The sequence below is a fragment of the Oncorhynchus masou genome, chromosome 15 (assembly GCF_036934945.1).
Source record: "Oncorhynchus masou masou isolate Uvic2021 chromosome 15, UVic_Omas_1.1, whole genome shotgun sequence".
Taxonomy (NCBI): domain Eukaryota; kingdom Metazoa; phylum Chordata; class Actinopteri; order Salmoniformes; family Salmonidae; genus Oncorhynchus; species Oncorhynchus masou.
The window spans coordinates 27,729,631-27,745,589 of NC_088226.1; the positions used below are offsets into that span (position 1 = coordinate 27,729,631).

At 42.9% G+C, this 15,959-nt stretch overlaps 1 protein-coding gene across 1 annotated transcript; it reads left to right on the top strand.

Moving 5' to 3' along the window:
• Positions 1–1,475: 1,475 nt before the first annotated feature.
• LOC135556071 (V-type proton ATPase 16 kDa proteolipid subunit c) lies at positions 1,476–15,512 on the top strand. The gene is made up of 3 exons (XM_064988963.1): positions 1,476–1,716; positions 13,649–13,832; positions 14,161–15,512. Exons 1-3 carry the CDS (start codon positions 1,644–1,646, stop codon positions 14,363–14,365), a joined length of 462 nt encoding a protein of 153 aa, XP_064845035.1. The 5' UTR covers positions 1,476–1,643; the 3' UTR covers positions 14,366–15,512.
• The last annotated feature ends 447 nt before the right edge of the window (positions 15,513–15,959 follow it).

Genomic DNA, 15,959 nt, shown 5'->3' on the forward strand with positions numbered 1-15,959 from the left:
TCATATGACATAGCATATGACGCCACACCTTCAGTGATAGTGGATTTATCAGTGGTGACGATGTTTCCTATCCTCAGTGCAGTGGGCAGCTGGGAGGAGGTGTTCTTATTCTCCATGGACTTTAGTGTCCCAGAACTTGTTTGAGTTTGTGTTGCAGGAAGCACATTTCTGCTTGAAAAAGCTAGCCTTGGCTTTTCTAACTGCCTGTGTATATTGGTTTCTAGCTTCCCTGAAAAGTTGCATATCAAGGGGGCTGTTTGATACTAATGCAGAATGCCATAGGATGTTTTTGTGTTGGTTAAGGGCAGTCAGGTCTGGAGAGAACCAAGGGCTATATCTGTTCCTGGTTCTACATTTCTTGAATGGGGCATGCTTATTTAAGATGATGACATACTTTTATTTTGAAGGCTAACCTCAACGTCCACTATTGTTTCTAGCTTCACATAAAGGGGTCCGACCACCATTAATCAAATAAGAACTGCTTTATAAATTAGCGTTATTTTTGTTGATGACATGGATCATGCTAAACGAGGTTGAAATGTTGTTATATAAAATAACAAAAGACAATAATTTATTCATTTGACAAAAAGCTGTTGAAATCACACTAGATGTATTAGACTTTAGAATTGCATTGGGGGCATACTTATTTCACTGTACAGCCTTACCTATGGATTGTGGATCAATGACATAGGGTATCAGTCTACTCAGTAACACCCAGAGAACCAATAGCGTCATAGCTCTTATTGCAGGACTTTGAAACAACTGTGAATTGAGACACATTTATTGTCAACCCATGTGTATTGAACACCATTCTTGAGGAAAAACAATACAGCGTGGATGTTTTTGGAGTCTGATAACTCTGAGGAGGACGTTGGGAAAAAATATATTGGGTATTGAGTAGACAGATACCCCATTTCATTGATCCCCAATCCTTAGGTAAAGCTGTACAGTGCAATATGAATGTCAATACACACAATAGGCTGACTGGGGAGGTGATTTCAGTTACAGTCCCGCGATAAGAGTTACAACACTAATATTTGTATAAACTCTTCACAGTTGTGTTCTGTCTGGTAACCCATTTAATTGCTTCACATTCCAACCTTGTTTAACATTATCTAGACTAAACATGGCATAATTCCACCAATTGTAACCTTCTGCATCACTTTCATATCTTTTTTTGACACGCAAAGACCCAAACGGCGTTCCACAGTAACCTATGGTTGTGGCACATCCCCTCCCACAACCAGGCAATAGACAGCCTTCAGCGGACCATACCAATATGACTACAAAATGATGGATATCATCTAATTTATTTGATTAAATTATATACAAACGAGTTATACCTTTCTTGGCAACACATTATATTATTTGTATTCTCACGCGAACGAAATGGACATGACACGCAGGATATTTTGGACACCCCTATATCGACATAATGGGACATGGCCAGTGGACTGATCATGTGACATCCTGTTTCGCCATTTTCTACCGCTACGCCAGTGTTCTTGTGAAGAGGTGGCTTTGTTGGGTGTCGTCCCTGTGCTGCACGAAAGGGCATTGCAATTGCAAGTGTTGAGAATCGACAGAAACGTTGACGTTTTAAAAAAAAGGACGTTTGTGCGCTTTTCCCTGAACGCGTAAGAATGTCGTCAGAAAGTCCCGAATACTCCCCTTTCTTCGCAGTGATGGGAGCCTCTGCGGCTATGGTCTTCAGCGGTAACGTTAACTATCACAACACCCTCGTTCAGTCATATGTCTCATGCCTCGTTCAATCATAAGGGATGTGTGGGTCGTATTACACTCGGCCGAAATGTCTACTACTAAGGAATGTTGTGTTGAATATGGAGCGGGCAAGTCAAAAAAGCCAAGAGGATGCGGTTGCTTGTTAGATAGCTGGCTATCATTCCTGTCATGTGAGGGGGTAGGTATTCGGAATGGAGATTTCCATCGTAACAGATGACGTTGCCATTGACGTAATAAGCTGGCCAATTTCTATTGATACAGTTTGTAGGTATTTCTGTGTTAACGGAGACTTCCAATTCGATACTTTAAATAACGATGGTTGGTAATCGTGTCGACGAGCAACAAGATGCCTATCTACTAATCAGCTTGCTCACCTGGGCTGCTCAACCACAGATAGAACAATGAGCCAGATGTTTCACCATACATCTGAAGCATCCGGTTGCATTTCCACTCACCACCAAATATGGTTATTTTTATTAATTTTATTTAACCTTTATTTTACAGATGAGCCCAGAATTGCATAACTTACACACATCTATGTAAATACAAAATGCAAGCAGAAAGGACATGGTCATAAAAAAACCACTGATCAGTAATAAGGTCCTCAATCAGCCTTCTGAATTGCACCAAAACATTTTGAAGATTTTCACAAATAAGGTCAAATCAAATTTCATTTGTCACATGCGCCAAATACAACAGGTGTCGTAGACCTTACAGTGAAATGCTTACAAGCCCTTCTTGAGGATAGGGGGCAGTATTTTCACTTTGGATGAATTGCGTGCCCATAGTGAACTGCATCCTACTCTGTCCTAGATTGCTAATATATGCATATTAGTATTACTATTGGATAGAAAACACTCTGAAGTTTCTAAAACTGTTGGAATTGTCTGTGTGTATAATAGAACTCATAGGGCAGGTAATCTTCCAAACAAGAAGTGAAATTCTGAATGTGGGGCAACTTTGACGTCATCGCCCCCTCCTTTCCCAACAAGATATGGATCTGGTAGCACTTCCTACGCCTTCCACTAGATGTCCTCATTCAGTAGAAAGTGGAATGGAGCATTTGCTGTGAACTTTGACCGAATGGGAGGGGAAATAGTCAGTGTCCTGACAGAATGCCATTTCTCTGTGGCGCATTTCTCCCCAACAATGTAGTTTTAAGGGGGGGGATAAAACAAATAACAGTAGTGAGGCTATATAAAGGGGGTTCTGGTACAGAGTCAATGTGCGGGGGCACCGGTTTATTGAGGTAATATAAACATGTAGGTAGAGGTAAGGTGACATGGATAATAAACAGATTAGCAGCAGCGTGAAACTCGGGGGGGTAGGTTTGGAACAATGCAAATAGTCCGGGTAGCCATTTGATTAACTGTTCAAGAGTCTTTTGACTTGGGGGTAGAAGCTGCTATGACTTTTTGACCAAGACTTGGTGCTCTAGTACCGCTTGCCATGCGGTAGCAGAGAGAACAGTCTATGACTATGGTGGTTGGAGTCCTTGGCATTTTTTTGGGCCTTCCTCTGACACCGCCTGGTATAGAGGTCCTGGATGGCAGGAAGCTTGACCCCAGTGATATACTACAGTTTGCGGTCGTAGGCTGAGCAGTTGCCATACCAGGCAGTGATGCAACCAATCAGAATGCTCTCAATGGTGCAGCTGTAGAACCTTTTGAGGATCTGAGGACCCATGTCAAATCTTTTCAGTCTCCTGAGGTGGAATAGGTTTTTTCCGTACCCTCTTCACAACTGTGTTGGGTGTGCTTGGACCATGTTTGTTAGTTTGATGATGTGGACACCATGGAACATAAAGCTCTCAACCTGCTCCAGTACAGCCCCGTCGATGAGAATGGGGGCGTGCTCGGTCCTTCTTTTCCTGTAGTCCACAATCATCTCTTGATTACGTTGAGGGAGAGGTTGTTGTCCTGGCACCACACGGCCAGGTCTCTGACCTCCTCCCTATAGGCTGTCTCTCGTTGTCAGTGATCAGGCTTACCACTGTTGTCTCACCTGCAAACTTAATGACGGTATTGGAGTCTTGCTTGACCAATTGTAACACACAAACTGTATCTCCCATCATATGCTGAACTAGTTTCATGGTGGATATTGCCTAACGCATTATTTCAAACCATGTTCATGGAAATTAACTTAAGACAGACTGTCTCCCGTTGCATGCAGCACTAGTTGCATGGTTGATAATGACTAAAACATGATTTTAGACCATGTTCATGGAAAATGTTTCAAGAATGTTTATTTGCAACTCAGTGTCTCCCTTCAAATACTAAACTAGTGGAATTGTGGGTGTTGCCTAACAATTGATTTTAGACCATGTTCATGGAAATCGGCTTAAGTTATTTCAGGATAGGCAAACAATTGTAACACAAACTGTGTCTCCCGAAATACGCTGAACGAGTTGCATTGTGGATATTGCCTTACACATGATTTTAGACAATGTTCATTGTTTTCCTATTACACCGAGGGGTTATCAAAAGGAAGAGAGCTGGAAAGATTTTTCAAATCCATTGAACTATTGTCATTCTCAATGGATGTTAAAACAGACTTTGTTTGATGTGAAGAAAACATTACTTTGAGAAGCTCCACAGCTCATTAGTGGTGGTGCATTAAGTCAATCAGAAATACTATCAGATACCCAAGGCTCTTGATCCAGGAGGGGATTCTCTGCTGTTATGTTGTGGAAGAAGCTAACCATTTAGCTAGATAGCTAACTAGCTACTAAATTTGCAAACCAAATGCACAACTGCAGAGCATTTAGCACATTTTAGACAGTTAACTTGATATAAGATATCTAGCTGGCAAACATTTAGTTGTGAATTCCATACTGTAACTCGATCATCTGCCGCGTGCTGCACGACAGTGAGTGACTCACAAGGCTCCGGTCTCTCGTCGTTGTGTGCTTGTAAACAACCACCACGTGACTACCGTTAAGCTTCATAATGAAAAATTATGTGATGGATGAAATGAAAAATGCAATGTTCTTCATCTCCTAACGTTTTGCAAAAGTTGACTGCGGTATTTACATAAAAAGTAGCTACAAATATTCAAATGTATAAATAGTTTCAATGGTATTGACACAGTAAGACTGAGTGACTGACAAGCCATCTTCTAATGCAGCACCTGACTAGCCATATTCAATCAATAGCCTAGATGGTGCTAAATTCATTTGAGTTGGGGTCCCCTCTTCATTTGATCATATCTGTGTCATTCATTTCCTCCGTTGGTAGAGCATGGCGCTTGCAATGCCAGGGTTTTGGGTTTGCTTCCCACGGGTGGCCAGTACGAAAAAGTATCTACTCACTAGTGTAAGTCGACCTGGATAATGTAAATGTCAGCCCAGCTGGACACAGTTATGACCACTACCCTGAGGGTAGTGCACCATATGATGCAGTCTACACCATGTATCATTCACATCATCAGCCCTCATGTGTTGAATGTGTGGAGCTTCGCCAGCCACTGTCCTCCTCAAATCTCCCCACAACCTCCCTCCCAGGCTAGTTTTAGTTACTCTCCCTACTCCCATCCCTAGGACAGGCCTGAGACAGCCCCCCCCCACCCTCCCCATTGCAACCCCAACCCTGCAACAGGATCCACACCAAGGCCTCTTGTGAATACCCAGAATGGAAAATTGGCAGCCACCGATCCCCTGCAGCAGCTCTACACCCCACTAGGCGGGAGCTTCATCGGGGTGGACTGAGCTCTGCCAACACTGCTCTCCCAGTTCCCGCCCCAGCCACTACAGCCAGCAACTTGAGGGTGGTCTGTCAAATGCGCAGTCTACTGTGCTCTCAGCTGGTCGGCAAGGGACCTCTGCAGAGTCTCAGCTCACTCAAAAAATAGCTGCAGATGACCTTATGCCTGTTACTGCCTATGGGAATGAGCTTAAAACCCCCTCTGACTTTAAATCACATATGGGGCTTGGGATAATGCACTTAAATGTGCAAAGTATGATTTCAAAAGTTGACAATTGACATTTGGGCACAGGACTCGTGTCCTGACACTCTGGTTCTCTCAGAAACATCGTTAAATGGTTCTGTATCTGATAGACATTGAAGTAAATGATTATAATGTATTTACATGTGACGGATTACAGAAAGGTGTAAGAGTGGACATTTGTCAAATAAAATTTCATTGCATCCCAATCTTGAAATATTTCTGTTCTCAAGAAATGTAAAGCTCCTGGTTGTAGAGGTGCCCATCAACCAGAATTGGGGCCGACCGCAATTAGTCGACTGGTCCATTGTTTGGTCCTACACACAATACCCCATAATGAGAAAGCAAAAAAACATTCACAGAAGTATTCAGACCCTTTACTCAGTACTTTTTGAAGCACATTGGGCAGCGATTAACACTTGGGACACCTGTATTTGGGAAGTTTCTCCCATTCTTCTCTGCAGATCCTCTCAAGCTTTGTCAGGTTGGATGGGGAGGATCGAAGCACAGCTATTTTTAGGTCTCCAGAGATGTTTGATCAGGTTCAAGTCCGGGCTCTGGCTGGGCCACTCAAGGACATTCAGAGATTTGTCCTAAAGCCACTCCTGTGTTGTCTTGGCTGAGTGCTTAGGGTTGTTGTCCTGTTGGAAGATGAACCTTCGTCCAAGTCTGTGAACGTGAGCAGGTTTTCATCAAGGATCTCTGTACAATGCTCCGTTCATCTTTCCCTCGATCCTGACTAGTCTCCCAGTCCCCGCCACTGAAAAACATCCCCACTGAATGATGCTGCCACCACTATGCTTCACCGTAGGGATGGTGCCAGGTTTCCTGCAGACGTGACACTTGGCATTCAGACCAAAAAGCTCAATCTTGGTTTCATCAGACCAGAGAATCTTGTTTCTCATGGTCTGAGGGTCCTTTAGGTGCCTTTTGGCAAACTCCAAGCTGGCTGTCATGTGCCTTTTACTGAGGAGTGTCTTCTGTCTGGCTACAACCATAAAGGCCTGATTGGTGGAGTGCTGCAGAGATGATTGTCCTTCTGCAAGGTTCTCCCATCTCCACAGAGGTACTCTGGAGCTCCGTCAAAGTGACCATCGGGTTCTTGGTCACCTCTCTGACCAAGGCCCTTCTCCCCCGATTGCTCAGTTTGGCTGGGCAGCTAGCTCTAGGAAGAGTCTTGCTGGTTACAAACTTCTTCCATTTAAGAAGGATGGGGGCCACTGTGTTCTTGGGGACTTTCAATGCTGCAGACATTTTTTGGTACCCTTTCCCAGATCTGTGCCTCAAAACAATCCTGTCTCGGAGCTCTGTGGAAAGTATTTTGACCTTGTGGCTTGATTTTTGCTCTGACATGCACTGTCAACTGTGAGACCTTGTATAGACAGGTGTGCCTTTCCCAAAATGTCCAATCAATTTAATTTACCACAGATGGACTCCAAGTTGTAGAAACATCTCAAGGATGATCAATGGAAACAGGATGCACCTGAGCTCAATTTCGAGTTTCATAGCAAAGGATCTGAATACTTAATGATTTTAAGTTTATTTTTAAAACTTTTCTAAAAACCTGATTTTTTTAAATTATCTTTGTCATTATGTGATATTGTGTGTACAGTCATGGCCAAAAGTTTTGAATGACACATATTAATTTTCAAAGACTGCTGCCTCAGTTTGCATGATGGCAATTTGCATATACTCCATAATGTTATGAAGAGTGATCAGATTAATTGCAAAGTCCCTCCTTGCCATGCAAATGTATTGAATAAAAAAAAAAAATTTCCACTGCATTTCAAAAGGACCAGCTGACATCATGTCAGTGAGTGTTGACGAGGACAAGGCTGGAGATCACTCTGTCATGCTGATTGAGTTCAAATAAGACTGGAAGCTTCAAAAGGAGGGTGGTGCTTGGAATCATTGTTCTTACTCTGTCTGCCATGGTTACCTGCAAGGAAACACGTGCCGTTATCATTGCTTTCCACAAAAATGGCTTCACATGCAAGGATATTGCTGCCAGAAAAATTGCACCTAAATCAACCATTTATCGGATCATCAAGAACTTCAAGGAGAGCGGTTCAATTGTTGTGAATAAGGCGCTAATGAAATGCTTGTAATGATACTTAAGTATTTCACAGTAACATCTGACAAAAATATCTAAAGACACTGAGGCAGCAGACTTGGTGGAAAAATGTATATTTGTGTCATTCTCAACTTTTGTCAATGACTGTAGATTGATGAGGATTCTTTTATATGTAATACATTTTAGAATAAGGCTGTCGCGTAACAAAATGTGGAAAGAGTCAATGGTTCCGAATACTTACCGAATACACTGTCTAATATACACTGCTCAAAAAATTAAGGGGACACTAAAATAACACATCCTAGATCTGAATTAATGAAATATTCTTATTAAATACTTTTTTCTTTACACAGTTGAATGTGCTGACAACAAAATCACACAAATTATCAATGGAAATCAAATTTATCAACACATGGAGGTCTGGATTTGGAGTCACACTCAAAGTGGAAAACCACACTACAGGCTGATCCAACTTTGATGTAATGTCCCTAAAACAAGTCAAAATGAGGCTCAGTAGTGTGTGGCCTCCACGTGCCTGTATGACCTCCCGACAACGCATGGGCATGCTCCTGATGTGGTGGCGGAAGGTCTCCTTAGGGATCTCCTTCCAGACCTGGACTAAAGCATCCATGAGGTGCTCAATTGGATTCAGGTCTGTGGAACGGACGGGCCAGTCCATAGCATCAATGCCTTCTTCTTGCAGGAACTGCTGACACACTCCAGCCACATGAGGTCTAGCATTGTCTTGCATTAGGAGGAACCCAGGGCCAACCGCACCAGCATATGGTCTCACAAGGGGTCTGAGGATCTCATCTCGGTACCTAATGGCAGTCAGGCTACCTCTGGCGAGCACAAGGAGGGCTGTGCGGCCTCCCCAAAGAAATGCTTCACCACACCATGACTGACCACCGCCAAACCGGTCATGCTGGAGCATGTTGCAGGCAGCAGAACGTTCTCCACGGCGTCTCCAGACTCACGTCTGTCACAATGTGCTCAGTGTGAATCTGCTTTCATCTGTGAAGAGCACAGGGCGCCAGTGGCGAATTTGCCAATCTTGGTGATTTCTGGCAAATGAAAAACGTCCTGCACGGTGTTGGGCTGTAAGCACAACCCCCACCTGTGGATGTGGGGCCCTCATACCACCCTCATGGAGTCTGTTTCTGACCGTTTGAGCAGACACATACACATTTGTGGCCTGTTCGAGGTCATTTTGCAGGGCTCTGGCAGTGCTCCTCCTTGCACAAAGGTGGAGGTAGCGGTCCTGCTGCTGGGTTGTTGCCCTCCTACGGCCTCCTCCACGTCTCCTGATGTACTGGCCTGTCTCCTGGTAGCGCCTCCATGCTCTGGACACTACGCTGACAGACACAGCAAACCTTCTTGCCACAGCTCGCATTGATGTGCCATCCTGGATGAGCTGCCCTACCTGAGCCACTTGTGTGGGTTGTAGACTCCGTCTCATGCTACCACTAGAGTGAAAGCACCGCCAGCAGCATTCAAAAGTGACCAGAACATCAGCCAGGAAGCATAGGAACTGAGAAGTGGTCTGTGGTCCCCACCTGCAGAACCACTCTTTTATTGGGGGTGTCTTGCTAATTGCCTATAATTTCCACCTGTTGTCTATTCCATTTGCACAACAGCATGGGAAATTTATTGTCAATCAGTGTTGCTTCCGAAGTGGACAGTTTGATTTCACAGAAGTGTGATTGACTTGGAATTACATTGTGTTGTTTAAGTGTTCCCTTTTATTTTTTTGAGCCGTGTATAATTAAAATAAAAATTTCTCAGTGAATTAATCCATTGCGGAGGCGGAGGCTAATCCATTGCGGAGGCGGAGGCTAATCCATTGCGGAGGCGGAGGCTAATCCATTGCGGAGGCGGAGGCTAATCCATTGCGGAGGCGGAGGCTAATCCATTGCGGAGGCGGAGGCTAATCCATTGCGGAGGCTAATCCATTGCGGAGGCGGAGACTAATCCATTGCGGAGGCTGCGTGGATGCCACAGTCCAAGGAGGGTGACCAAAATGCACGTCCCTCTCCAGAATGTGTTCTCCCACCAATTTATAAACATTCATTGTTTCTTAATTTCAATGTGTCAATTGTTTGCCTTGATTTGTTAGTGTCTATCAATTCCCCATTACAAATATCACGAGTAGTAGCCTAAATATTACTGTTAATTTCTATAAATGTCTAATCTACAATGTTTGTTTATGGTCATTTCTGTTAATGCATTCAATATAGATTTAACTAGTGATTATGATTGATTGTTTTTTATAAGATAAGTTTAATGCTAGCTAGCAACTTACCTTGGCTTACTGCATTCGCGTAACAGGCAGTCAGTCTCCTTGTGGAGTGCAACGAGAGAGAGGCAGGTCATTATTGCGTTGGACTTGTTAACTGTAATGTTGCAAGATTGGATCCCCCGAGCTGACAAGGTGAAAATCTGATCTGCCCCTGAACGAGGCAGTTAACCCACCGTTCCTAGACCGTCATTGAAAATAAGAATGTGTTCTTAACTGACTTTCCTAGTTAAATAAAGGTATAAAAAAATCGGCGCCCAAAAATACTGATTTCCGATTGTTATGAAAACTTGTCATCGGCCCTAATTAACCGGCTATTCCGATTGAATCGGTCGACCTCTAATTCAACACAATTATTATTCCAGTCTTTTACTGTTCTCATTGTCAGATTGGACACGTTGTTTGCAGAGCCCACAAACTATGCTACACTTGTGAGAAACAAGTATTTGTTTATTTCATTCCATTTACAAGCTTTGTCAATTTAGTCATTGTCTTTTGTTTGGAGCACTTCTGTCAATGTTGAGTAAGGACGAGCACCTGATTATGCATAGAAGTAGGCTCATAGGCTACCTGGCCTGTGTGCAAATGTAGGTGTCTAATACTTGTTTTGTGTGTGCACCCAACTGTGAGTAGCATCTTTTGAGTTACTTGTAAAACTTTGCTGGAATGTCTGTCTTGCAAATAGTTTAGGTCAGAGACTGTATAAAATGTCTGTATTGCGCTCGTTAGTATTAGCATTCTCATGTACTTCTGATTAGTCTGTGGGGTTTGATAATAGCGCCCCTTGTGTTCAGTGACGATATTACCAAATATCCCAGTATGGCACAAGGTCGTTATGACAATCTGGATACCGCCCAAACCCAGCATGCCCCACACTGATGTTTGTGGAGATGTGAGCATAGGCTACATGGCTAATTAAAGTACTGTGGATGATAGGCTGGTTAACTTCTTATGGGCAGATGGAATGGTAGCGTCCCACCTGGCCAACATCCAGTGAAATTGCAGAGCGCGAAATTCAAACTACAGTATTATAAATATTTTACTTCTATAAAATCACAAGTGTAAGACATCGAAATAAAGCTTAACTTCTTGTTAATCCAGCCGTCAGATTTCAAAAAGGCTTTTTGCGCGAAAGCAAACCATGCGATTATCTGAGGACAGTGCCCCGCATACAAATACATGAAAAACATATTTCAACCAGGCAGGTGTCAGAAATAGCGATATAAAAAATGCCTTACCTTTGATGATCTTCTGTTGGCACTCCAAAAGGTCCCAGTTACATCACATATGGTCCTTTTAGTTCGATAATGTCTTTCTTTATACCCATAAACTCAGTTTAGCTGTCGCGCTTCAGTCAATAATCCACCCAGTTTCCCTCCCATCAAAATGCATACAAAATGAATCCCAAACGTTACTAATGAACTTTTCCAAACAAGTCAAACAACGTTTATAATCAAACCTTAGGTACCCTAATACGTAAATAAACGCTAACATTTAAGACGACGAATCGTTATTGTCTTTACCAGAGACCAAAGAACGAGCTCTCTTCCACACGCTTGGAAACACTACAGCCAAAATGGGAGCCACCTAGAAGAGCCACCTAGAAATTGTAGTTTTTCTGGCAAATTTTTCCAGAAACCAGCCTGAAACTCTTTCTAAAGACTGACATCTAGTGGAAGCCCTGGGAACTACAATCTGGGAGGACTTGGCCTGATAATAAAAGTGATAGCCATTGAAAATAGAGGTAGGCTGAATTTTATTTTGGGGGGGTTGTCCTCTGGGTTTCGTCCTCTGGGTTTCGCCTGCCATATCAGTTCTGTTATAGTCAGACATAATTTTCAAATTTTAGAAACTTTAGTGTTCTATCCAAACCTACCAATTATATGCATGTCCTAGCTTCTGGGCCTGAGTAACAGGCAGTTTACTTTGGACACACTTTTCATCCGGACGTCAAAATTCTGCCCCCTACCCAAGAGAAGTTAAACCGAGTGGCACAGTGGTCTAAGACACTGCATCTCAGTGCTAGAGGTGTCACTACAGACAACCTGGTTCAAATCCAGACTGTATCACAACCGGCTGTGATTGGGAGTCCCATAGGGTGGTGCACAATTGTGCCAGCGTCGTCCGAGTTTGGCCAGTGTAGGCCGTCATTGTAAATAAGAATTTGTTCTTAACTGACTTGCCTAGTTATTAAATAAAGGTTAAATACCAGACTGGCCTTGCCATTTGGCATTTTTTTCTCTTCAGTTTGACTAGGCTAGCTCTACTGCCTTCGGGGTTCAGCACTGCATGGCTATGTCCCCATTATCTCATTCAGGGACTAGAATTAACACCTGTCAAATGCGGGTAGATTTTGGCAATGGGGGGTCAAATTCACCACCACCATTCACCTAATTCAAAATTAGGACCTAATGCATTTATTTCAATCAACTGATTGCCTTCTATGAACTGTAACTCAGTAAAATGTTTGAAATTGTTGCAGTTTAAATTTTTTTTCAGTATACGTCTTTCCCATGCCACCATCAAGACAGTGCTTTTTTAGGTTTGTGGGAAGTAATGAACAAGTGTACACTTCATGAGAAAGGAGATATTGGGACACACACCATGTCTTTCTCTGGCTACATCCTGGAGTCTTTCTCTCCGTGGCTCTTTTTTAAAATAGTTATTCCTTAAATTCTCGCATCCTCTCTCCTAACTGAAAGACCTGACCAAGGGAAAGCTATCCTAATGTTTTCACCATGTTTATACCTGTCAAGTCTTTGCCAATCAGTACAGTTGACAGGGAGAAGAGGACACTTTTTTTTTTAAGGCAATTAAGGCTCTCATGAATTTGGGAACCTTTGCAATCACAGAAAGGTGTGAGCCTCGAGAGTTAAAGGGATAGTTTGGGATGTTGGCAATGAAGCCCTTTGTCAACTTCCCCAGAGACAGATGAACTCGTGGATACCATTTTTTTATTTTTATGTCTCTGCGTTCAGTTTGAAGGGAAGGGAGTTGTTAACTAGCTTTAACACAATTGGTAACTAGCATTAGTGCAACGACTGGAATGACTGTTCCCATAGACTTCCAGTCATTGCACTAACACTAGTTAGCATTGGCTCATGAATGTACCTTTAACTAACTTCATATTGGACGCAGAGACATTCAAATGGTATCCACAAGTTCATCTGACTCTGGGGAAGTAGATAAAGGGCTTCGTTGCCAAAATCACAAACAATCCCATTAAACACACACAAACTCCCCTACCTCTTTCTCCACCTTGCACAAACTCCTGAAACCATTGTGATGGGCATTACCATTGTGCTAATGCATTTGCTGATCTATTGAGTGTTCTTCATAGATGTAAAGAGTTAAGATGTTTTTCCTAGAGCTACAAAGTGTGGAAAAGGAAGCTTACCTGTGATGAAAACGGGCTTTGATCAACAAGCGCAGACACTACTGTCAAACTCCATTGGTTTTAATACCCACACGCTCTCACAATCTAATCTCTTGTCTCATGTTTTTTTTACTTGAAACAATTGTGTTCTGTTGACAAAATAGGATGGTCTTGGAATTCTGTCTTTTTGAAATTCTAAATTCTCCTTCTCCTCCAGCGTTGGGGGCGGCCTATGGCACGGCTAAGAGCGGCACAGGCATCGCTGCCATGTCGGTGATGCGGCCGGAGCTCATCATGAAGTCCATCATTCCTGTGGTCATGGCAGGTATCATCGCCATCTACGGGCTGGTGGTGGCGGTGCTCATCGCCAACAACATTTCAGAGAAAGTCACCCTCTACAAGTAAGAGCTCAGACATTGCAGACGCTAGTTACCCATTCTCAAGTCTACCGCTAAGCACTGCATGTCTGAAGTGATCTGATTGGTAGTAATATGGTATTGGCTCCACTTGATAGGATTGGTGGATTTTTCACCATTGTTTTTCAGAAGTGTTAGCGATGTACTACATCTGTAAACTGAAGGTCTGCAATCTCTTTGGGATTCTTTGACAGCAATTGTTTTAAATAAATCTTCCTCCCCATCTTTCTCCCTCTCTCCAACCCATCTCCATCCCTCCTCTCTTTCTACCCTCTCTTCAACTCGCTCTATCCCTCACCTCTCTCTCATGTAGGAGTTTCCTCCACCTTGGTGCTGGGCTGAGCGTGGGGCTGAGTGGGTTGGCGGCTGGTTTTGCCATCGGCATTGTGGGTGACGCAGGTGTTCGAGGCACAGCTCAGCAGCCCAGGCTCTTCGTGGGCATGATCCTCATCCTGATCTTTGCAGAGGTCCTAGGGCTCTACGGTCTTATTGTGGCTCTCATCCTCTCCACGAAATAGAGAAAGAAAAAGTCAATCTGTCCATCCATCCGTGTACATTGAGTCAACGCTGTGTCATCCATATATAAACAACTAAGAAATAAAGAACAAATTGTAGAGCATGCTTTTACGACCGGTTCCAAATCAACTCCCTTAAACCACTTCTTTCCTAGTGGCACTACTTGATGGTCCTTTGTAGATCTAATATGTTTGAATAAGTGTTAGCAATATGGTAATAGTAAAGCCACATATCTACCCCCTACCTATATTGCTTATTCATGCCTGTCAGATCTACGAGGGAGGTGTTATGGGTTGTATCCCAAATGGCACCATATTCTCTACATAGTACTCTGGTCAAAAGTAGTGCACTCAATAGGGAATAGGGTGTGATTTGGGATTGGGCGGGAAGCGAAAAGCGTCCTCTTCCTGTACAGTCGTCCTTGAGTCCAGTAGTTAACCCCTTGTAAATGTAGTGACGCGTTCGCCCTGTCCGTGCTTGAGTATCAGTTTACCTCCTTCCTCCCAATTTCCTTTAATTTGTGTCTGCTAAATGGCTTTTATTATTATTCCTTCGTTTTTTCTGAAGAACTGACTGTTTGGACAAATCATTTTAATTTTATTTTGGGGACAATTTCCACATTAAAGGACCAAACTAATACAAGGACATGGATAACTATTTTTTGGTTTGTTTTTTTCACAAATTATTTATGAAGATTTTGATGTTAATAAAATGTTTAAATGGAACAAAGTCATTATTGCGTTCCCAATGAGAGAGAGAGATCTGTGTATAGCTAGATTAATTGCACTGTGGGTAATTGTTCGAAGTTCTTGGAGTTCCTCTGGATGCATGTATCCAGTTGTTACTATGGAGACTCTCTGTCCAGATGTGGGAGTTAACTGTTTGTTTATGGCAGCGGGCATGTAAAAGTGTGTGGGGCATGTGAATGTGTGTTTTAACTCGAATACATCATTCTCGACACTCATTCGCACCGTTGACCTGTAGTACTGGGGTGTAATCATTACTCCAAATAAAAACTCAACGGAAACCGTTGGGTTCGTAAACAGTTTCCGTTGCAAGACGTAATGAATAAACCCCAGCCGTGTGGTTGCAGATGCTCACTGTCAGGCCACGTCTAATTTCCAATTAAATCTCAACCTCCAAATCATGTATTTTCTTGCATTATTTAATGATTTTCTGTAGCAATGTTAGAATAGCTTGCTCTTTATCCATTTGCACTGAAATTGTATATTCACTTCAGTTCTAGTTCTTAACCCAGAAGCATCACATGGTCAATTGTGTAGCAGTACCTCTGGAACAGTTTTTTTTTGTTGGGGGGGGGGGGGTTCAATGCTTTGCTCAAGGGTTCAATGGCAGTAAGTAGCACATGGATTTGGATATTGATGCTGGTGCCACTTTGCCAGCACTACAGATGCCTGCTCAGTCACACCTGAATTATCCCGTCAGCCTTATGTGAATAGTTCCAGCAACAAGCAAGTGGTGATGTCTATGAAATTGATCCTATATGGGCTGTAGTGTAGGAATGTTAAACTGTGTTCATGTTTATATAGCAGCACTATAAATAACAGAATTCACAATCTTCACATGTGCAACTTC

Excerpts from the sequence above, each read along its gene's own strand:
- LOC135556071 (XM_064988963.1), top strand. The coding sequence starts at position 1,644 with ATGTCGTCAGAAAGTCCCGAATACTCCCCTTTCTTCGCAGTGATGGGA. Across the intron at positions 1,717-13,648 it reads TGCGGCTATGGTCTTCAGCG|CGTTGGGGGCGGCCTATGGC; the intron begins GTAACGTTAACT and ends CTTCTCCTCCAG. Across the intron at positions 13,833-14,160 it reads GAGAAAGTCACCCTCTACAA|GAGTTTCCTCCACCTTGGTG; the intron begins GTAAGAGCTCAG and ends TCTCTCATGTAG.